Here is an 8,264-nt window from a genome sequence, read left to right as displayed (position 1 = left end):
GGAAGAGGCCCCTCCCTCCTTAACTGTCATCTCGGCCTCAGAGGGAGTGATCAGGCAGATCCAGCAACATCGGGGTCTGCCTGAAGGATGAGACTTCTCCTCCTTTAACTGTCACATTATATTTTGTATTGTATTGTAATTTTTTACTGTACACTGCTATGATCATTGCGGAATAGCGGTCTAAAAATAAAATTTATTATTATTATTATTATTATTATTATTATTATTATTATTATTATTATTATTGTGTGGGATGTGCTTCACTTGGGAATCCCCCTCCTTTCCTTCAGCTCTGCAGAGCTCTGTTGGCAGGGCAAGTGGTCTGTCATGAGCTGAATTCTGCATTCTGCTTCCTGTTCCTTCACCATCATCTAATGGGTCTTTGATAACGTAGCTCCATGTTACGTTTTTATAGGAAGTTGTCGTTGTCAGTAGGTACTTGTTGGCAGGCTCTTCCTTCCTGAAGAGGGCTCTTCTCTTTCATTCGAGTTGCATGGCCAAACCAACTGAGAGGGAGAAGAGACCATTATGGCAGGAAGCCTATCCTGCCTTGCAGCGGGCCTTGGACATGATTGTCTTCCCAGTGGGTCCTGGGGGAGAGATAGGGCCAAGGTGTACAGGTAAACAGACACCGATGAACTATCACCACTAAGGAGAATTTGGCCTGATTACTATTGGAATGGGAAACCTCTAGCAATCACCAAGTAGAGCTGGGAAGAAAAGGATCCTGCTGGGAAACTGGTGGGCAATGGGCTGCTGCCAGCCAGAGTGGACATTTCAGAGCAAGAGGGACCACCAAGGGTCTGGCTTAGTCTGTAGACAACTTCCTGTGACCTTCCTGCATCCTTCCTGGTAGTCAAGACATGGGCTCTCCTCTTCTGTCCACCCTCCCGTGGCTCTCCAAGGTGCCTTGAGTCTGGTTGGTGGAGACCTCTGGCCTCATGCAAAGCAGTGAGTTTTCTGGTGTGATCTTTCATACTGGGTAGAACTGCCCATTGATCTCTTAAGTCATCGAGTGGCCCTAAGTTGAAACTGACCAGAGGGCAAATAACCACCACAACAGAGAACTGTATGTAGATTTTCTTTTGAATGGCCTTTTGTGTTTTGTCACTGACTGTCAGGCGCACTGGTGGGCCGTTCTGCTGATGGGGATTGCCTTGATCATGCTGATGGCCGGTTTCATTAAGATATGCAGCGTCCATACCCCAAGCAGCAACCCAAAGTTGCCACCACCTAAACCACTGCCAGGTAAGGACCCCTTGCTTTTGTGACCACTGTCAACCCTTCTTTGATCTTCTGTGTAAGAGAAGACATGCCTGACACTGAAAGCCTAGCACTAGGTCTCTATTGAAATCCTCTTGGATGCAGGAGAGAGCAAGATCTATATTACTTCCTTTATTGGATTGTTTTAGTAAAATAGTTCCTTTTCCCCAGGCTGTCTAGTCCTTGTGGACTTAGAATAGACTGCCTGTTATGGAATGTAAATTTGAACATGCTGCTTATTACCATTGAGTTGTCATTCCTGTGCTGTGATTTGTGGAGAAGAGGCAAATTTCAGCTCTGTGGTTATCTGCCTGTTTGACATCAACTGGTCAATTCTCTTTTCACTAGACAGAAGCTGAAGCAGAATAATTAACAATAATTAATTAACAATAAAAAGACCACAGCAGCCATATACACCATGAAACAAGTTACACGCTGGGGTGATGTCTTCAAGAGGTCAAGCCAAAGGCTGACAATAAATGACCCTTTTTTTGAAGGCCCTCGATTTCTTCATCAGCAGAGTCACAGATCTGCATCTTGGAAGAGTGTGTCTCCCATGGTCATGAGGGAACATCAACTCACATGAAAGGCTAGGCCAAAATCTCTTGTGATTGGGGACGAAAGCAGTAAATGAAATGCAGTGGAAAGTATTTTGTTAAGGGCTGCAGCAAAGTGCCTAAAATCCCTGGTTCCACAGGCCATATCCAAGGCAGAGCCCAATGCATCTCCCGGGATGTTTCTGCCAGTTGCCTGTTGGAGTATTGCAGAGCTGGCTCTTAGGATTCAAAGGAGGGAAAGATGCTCTCCTGTGCTGCTCTTCTGACCTGGTTCTCCCTTTTGTTTGCAGGCACTCTGAAGCGACGAAGACCGCCCCAGACGGCCCAGCCGCCTCCACGCCAGAGGCCCCGAGAGAGCTATCAGATGGGACACATGAGACGTTAAGTGCTGATATTTTTCTTTTTCTTTTCTTTTTTCTTTTTGCCTTGGTTCTTCCTAGTGCCTACAGTGGGAAAATTTCGCTCCAAAGAAAACCTATACTAAGTCATTATTGTCCCTGGTCTAACTTTCAACTAAAAAAAGGAGGAGGAGGAGGAGGAGAAGAAGAAGAAGAAGAAGAGGGGGAAGTAAAGGCCAAGTTGTGAAATTCTTGACCCAAGTGGAGAGGTCTGACAGTGGCATTTTGCTGCCCGAGGGAGAAGCCTCTGAACTCGTGGCAGCTTCTTTTTTTGGAACAATCTGCATTCCGCCCCCCGCCCCCCTTCCGCTCTTCGTTGTTGCCTTTTCTTCTTCACTTGCAGGCAAATAGGATTCTTGTGAAAATCCTCTTCCACACAACCTAAAGTTTATATTTTTCAACTGTCAAGGCTAGGAAGCTAGACCGCCTCAGCATTGGAGACATTACTTTTGCCAATGTACATAAAATGGTAATATGCAGACATTGTTATTTCTAATGTACACCTGTACTTTTTTTCTGTGTGCAATTGTAAAACAAGAAAAGAATTGCAATATGGATGTTTTCTTTGTATGATAAACCTTTTATGCTCTTAATGAAGAAATTTACTGTTTAATTGACATACTCAGGATAACAGAGGTTGATGGTGTCCAGGATTCTGAAATGCTTTACGCAGGAATTGTGAATCACATCAAGTCCTTTTTTAAAAAAACAAACTAACAAATTGTATCTATCTTACGTCAGAAATTACTGCAAATGCACGCTCTGGATGCAAGAACCCTCCTCCTTCTCCCCTAAACGCTTCTCCTGCACAAGCCCCACTAAAACAAATGACGTCTTGCTCTGATCCGAGGGAGGCTTGTGCAGGATTCCTTCCCTTTGGATCATGCTCTTCCGTCTCATTTCATGCCATTGCTGACCTGGGAAAGACACACGCCAGAATGTGACTTAGGAGAAGAGCTCACAGCATAAGTATTTTTAAAAACGAGGCTTTGTTTTTACAAAAAAGAACTCCCCACATCTTTGCCTATTATTCGGTTATATGTTCAACTATATTTTCTTTTGGTTCATGCTTTGGTAGAAAGATAAGTCTGTATTATATTTTTCTCAGAAGGTTGCAGCTGGCTTTCTTTTGATACGCTCTGATAGTCTTAATGTGTGGTAATTAGGTTTCCCAATTCTGACCAATTTGGGAGAGATGAAAAGCTCTGTATGTGTTAATGTTTTCCTTCCTTCCTTTCTTTTTAACTTAAGTTACTCCAAGTACTTTTTCAGCATGATACTGTTTTTTAAGGACAACCACTAAAGTCAAAAGTCGACTACTGTGGCTGCTGTTGTCGTTGTTGCGTTACTTGTGTGGCTGGCAAATGTCTGTGAACAACAGCCCTTACAAGGGGTAGGGGAGCTCAACGGCACAACAGCCCAAAGCTTTTACTACAAGTGTATATAATTGGCATTTTTAAAAAAGAGGGCGAAGAAGAAATAGCGAAAGCAATGTCACAATACACTTAACTGCTATGCAGGAAATGGGAGAGGGCATTATTGTGGGCCTGCCATACGCGGCTTCTGTTTTTCCAAAATTAGGAAACCAACGGCTGTAAAAAGAGATTTCTGGCTTTGCTAATGAATCAGATTTGACTAAAGGTTTGGCCAGGACAGTTTTCCTTTTTTTAGAAAAAGAAAATCTTTTTTGCCCAGGGTTGGGGGGGGGCAAACATGTTTGTTTTCTTTTGTTTTCCAAGAGTATAAGGTTTACACACATTCTTACAAATGTGAGGCAAGCCAGCAAGGCCAAAAATGTTTTAAAAAAAAGAATATAATGGGATCTCTTCCTTGTAAAACTTGTACAGTATGTGGCGACTTTTTTCAAAATACAGCTTTTTTGTACATGGTTTAGAGACAAATTTTGTACATGAACCCTCTGCCCCCCACCCCCAAACCAATAGACTTATAAATAATTCTGAAGGATCTTAACTAGTTAGAAATCTCTGTAGCTGCTTTTAAACCATTAAAAAAAGAACATTTGGGGGGGGGGTTGTAGTTTTTTTTCTCTCCTTCAAGCTGCACAGAGATGGGAAGCTAGGTTTGCATTTCTAAAATGGTGGCTTTTATTCTGCAAGAGATCTTAGTAACCTCTCGAGTGTGGTAGATCTTGGAACATGTAAATTCTTTGCTTGTAATGTTATCCTGTGGCTTGGGTGTTTGGCAGGGAGCTGGACACCTTCTTTTTGGGGGTTTTTGTTTTGGTTTTGTTTTTTAAAATTTTGGGTCTAGGTTTAATGTTTATTCTGCAAAGAGGAAAAAAAGTGCACTGAACTCTCCACTACAAGTCAAGATGTGGTAAAACGAAAAATATCAAGGCAAATTGCGATCTAATACTACTGTCAGTTTAATGTCCACTGTGTTTTATACAGTATCTTTCTTTTTGTTCACTTTGGAAATTTTTACTAAAAAGTTGCAAAAATAAAATAAAATAAAGTATTGTGCAAACAAATGTAAGTTTTTTTGAAACTTGAAATGCATTAATAAATAGACCTGATGAAACAGAGTGGAGTTTGACTTGTTTTCTCGAAAGTGTTTGTGTTTGCCTACCTTTTTCCTATGTGGCCTGTTCTATTGCAATGTGTGGTCTGTTTCATGAGGCACAATTTTAGCACTTTGGTTGCTGTGGCTGCAGTCCTGGAATTTGTAGTTTCATGAGGCATTAGAAATCCCAGAGGAGTCTTAATACCTCACAAAAGTTCAAGTCCCAGAATTCAGTACAATGGAGCTACAACAAATAAAGTGGTATCAAAGTGTGCCGTAATTGTGTATACAGTGTGAAGGGAAAATGTGGTTCACAAAAGAGTCCATATTCATAGGGACAAGATCTCCAAATTCCTCATATTCTTGGACCTGGTCGACTCATTTTCTTTGTCAGAACTATGTAAAATGTGTTTTGATCTATGTTTATGTGTATATTGCATTTCCATTTTAAACTTGAGTGTGAAATTGCAGCATCATACATTAGGCGACTGGGAATTTTCCTGTGTACATCCAGAGAAGATTCATTTCTCAGGATCTAAAGATGTTTGCAACCAGGTCCGCATGCCCAAAGGAGGTCTTTGATGTTCCTCTTAAGTACTGATCCCTTCGCTGCACATGGCAGAGTGTTCCTCGCTTGGGTTAAAGTGGACCTCTCAAGGAGAAAGGCAAACATTCTGTTCAGTGCCCCTAAAATAGCACTTGGGATCTGCCCAGCCAGCAAAATCCTATTTTTGTTATTTATAGGGGGTTGGCTGAGTAATTTGGTCTGCAGGTCAGTTTGCCCTCACCTTCCATCTGTATTGCTCTGAGAGATGGGAGGAATGGGAAGTTGCATCTCGGATGCCTTTTAGAACAAAGGCAGAGCTGCTTTGTCTCTAATGGACTTCTGTTTTGGTTTCTAAATGTCATTTTCAATGTTTTATTTTCAGCACTGTCATCATTGCAAAGACCGTGAAGTTGCAATTTCACCCCTGTAGTTTTAAGATGCTGTGTAAAGTCCTGTGGAATATTTAGTGAGGCAAAAGTCACTTGGCGTGTATTTATTATTTGTTATGCATTTATGTATTATTTATTGAGTTTTTATTAGCGTAAGTCTGTAATTTAATAACAAAAAATAGTTGACCTAGTAGCAAAATCAGTTAACACAGATGGATATGTTATCCCAAACTTGGATGGATGTTCAGCATTGGTCTCTGTCTAGTGACTTTTGCCTCACCCTCTATCTCTGCAACAGAATGCAGATTGTGTAAAGTTGTGTAGCCTTTCACACGTTACCAGATTGTTGTTGTCTGCCTTCAAGTCATTCTTGGCAAGATTTGTTCAGAGGGGGTTGTCCTTGCCTTCCTTTCAGGCTGAGAGGGTGTGACTTGCCCAGGATTGCTCAGTGGGTTTCCATCAGTGAATGAGGATTTGAACCCTGGTCTCCAGAGTCATAGTCTAATTCAAACTACTATGCCATATAGGTTCTCTTCCTTAATGGAAAGTGATGGTTAAAATATTATTGCATGTCATGCAAAGATCTTTAGACAGAAGACAGGACATAAATACTTTAGCAAACAAATAAATCCAAAATTCTTGTACCAAAAGGAAGAGGATGCTGAGACTCCCCCTCTGACATTCAGCAACCTCTTACCTTGTTGCATTTGTTAAATATCTCTCGGTGAATATTCCCATAATGTGTCCTTTCCCCCCAAGCACTTTATGAGAAGGTCCAAATAAACAGGAGTTCTGTTTGTATTGTCACTGCCTAAAAAGCAGAAACATAGATGACAAAGCTATTTAGATTTTTTTCTTCTCCTTGAAAAATAATGTGGTAAGCGGTTGAAATGAGAATTCCAGAGTCGTCTTCATTATTTGCATGTCTTGTTGGAAAGGATGTGAAATACCGCTGGCATGGCAGTTATTTCTCTATGCTGCTGTTGCTTTGGTGTGTTTGTGCTGAACGCAGCAGTTAAGAGCAGTGAGATGAATGGTATGGCTTCAGATGCTGGAGAACATGGTTCCTCTTTTAAGAAAAAAAGGGTGATGGGATAGCCTAGAGGGCATTGGGGGCAAAAATTATTGTTATTATTTTGCAGGATGTGTTTGATGGAGACCCTGCATGGTCTCATGAAGTCTAATGCAGCCCCTTAGTCACCTGAAGTTGCCTACCCCAATGAAGAAGGTTTATGCTAGAGCCACATGCCTAGCTTGGTGCTTTCCAGATGTCTTGGACTATAGCTCTCATCATCCGCAGCCTGCATGGCCAACACCATGTCCATGGAAGAAATGAGTTCTTAGCAAGTAAGTCGGAAGGTTACTCTTGTGACTTGAAGGGCGGGGGAAGGTTCACAAGGCAGCACTACCCTTAAAAATGTCCCTTTACCTATTGCAACAAGGGTCATTTTTGTAAACTCAACAGACAGTCCAGGTGTAAAAAATCTCTATAGGGGCTTTATATTTGCTTTCTATAGGTGTGTGATACAGGAGGAGAAGATAAGAAGGCTGCCCCTTCCAAAATAAATTTCCATTGAGTTGCCCAATTTCTAACCTTGCAATGATTTAAAATTTTTAGTTGGTAACGGTTTAGACACCCAGAGAAGGCAGGTGATCTAAGGAACTGCAAATAGAGCAAGTAGGTGAGTTCTAGGTATGAATGATTTCAGTTCTCTGCTAGGAATTTGGGGAGGGGAGGAAAATTTCATTTAGCGGCAGCAGAATTCTTATTTTTCAGTGAAGTGATGTCCCCATTTTGCTCCTGCATAGCTATACTTCTGGGTATATATATTTACAAATGAGCTTACTTGGGGGGGGGGGTCCCAAACAGACTCGATACTTAATGGTTTTGTGACTGCTTCTTCCATGGAATAACATTACTTATCTGCAGGCCTGTGTCCCTCTGGAACTACTGAGCATCCTTTTGGACTTGGTTTAGCATATTCTCTTCAAGGACCCTAAGATAATTGCTCAGTGGAAGACCATATTTCCAATTTCTCTGTATGAGAATAAAGGAAAAGGATCCATTCCTTTGAAAGTTGGTGCTGGAGGACAGTCCTGTGGGCATCGTGGACTGTCAAAAAGATAAATGAATGGGCCTGAGGGAAAATCAGGTCTGAAGATGATTAAACTGAAGCTGTTGTACTTTGGGCATATCATGAGATGACCCATTGGAAAAGATGATAACGCTTGGCGAAATGGAAGGCAACAGGAAAGAAAGAAGAGCACAATACAGGTGGATAGACCCAGTCAAAGAAACCATAATGGGTTTGCAAGACTAAGGGGACTCTTGGAGATTTCAGATTCATAGGGTTGCCATACATCAAGATGGACTTGACAGCATATAACAGCAACAACAGTTGAACTTACAATCTCTAGTTGGTATGTTTGGCTCACTACAGGGCCAGAAGAATTCATGCATCAAGTGTACTTTTCTACAGACTTTGGCAAGCATCAAAGCTTCCCACATTAAATGATGTCTCTTACTTTGATTGGTAACAATAATCCCATGGTCTGTAATCATCTATTTTGGTCTATGACAGAACTG

The 8,264-nt window shown here is 41.6% G+C and overlaps 1 protein-coding gene across 2 annotated transcripts in view; it reads left to right on the top strand.

Annotated features, from left to right (window-relative positions):
* The window catches only part of ADAM10 (ADAM metallopeptidase domain 10), a 48,248-nt gene extending 43,485 nt beyond the window's left edge, over positions 1-4,763 (top strand). For both annotated transcript variants that reach the window (XM_042471379.1, XM_042471380.1), the window contains exons 15-16: positions 1,122-1,248; positions 2,111-4,763. In XM_042471379.1, coding sequence (XP_042327313.1) covers positions 1,122-1,248; positions 2,111-2,205 — 222 coding nt within the window. In that variant the 3' untranslated portion in view covers positions 2,206-4,763. The remainder of the gene's footprint in view (positions 1-1,121; positions 1,249-2,110) is intronic.
* Positions 4,764-8,264: the final 3,501 nt, after the last annotated feature.

Source organism: Sceloporus undulatus, chromosome 6, assembly GCF_019175285.1.
Source record: "Sceloporus undulatus isolate JIND9_A2432 ecotype Alabama chromosome 6, SceUnd_v1.1, whole genome shotgun sequence".
In the NCBI taxonomy this organism is placed as follows: Eukaryota; Metazoa; Chordata; class Lepidosauria; order Squamata; family Phrynosomatidae; genus Sceloporus; species Sceloporus undulatus.
Note: the sequence above shows the minus strand (reverse complement) of the source record. Positions and strands in the feature narration are given on the sequence as shown.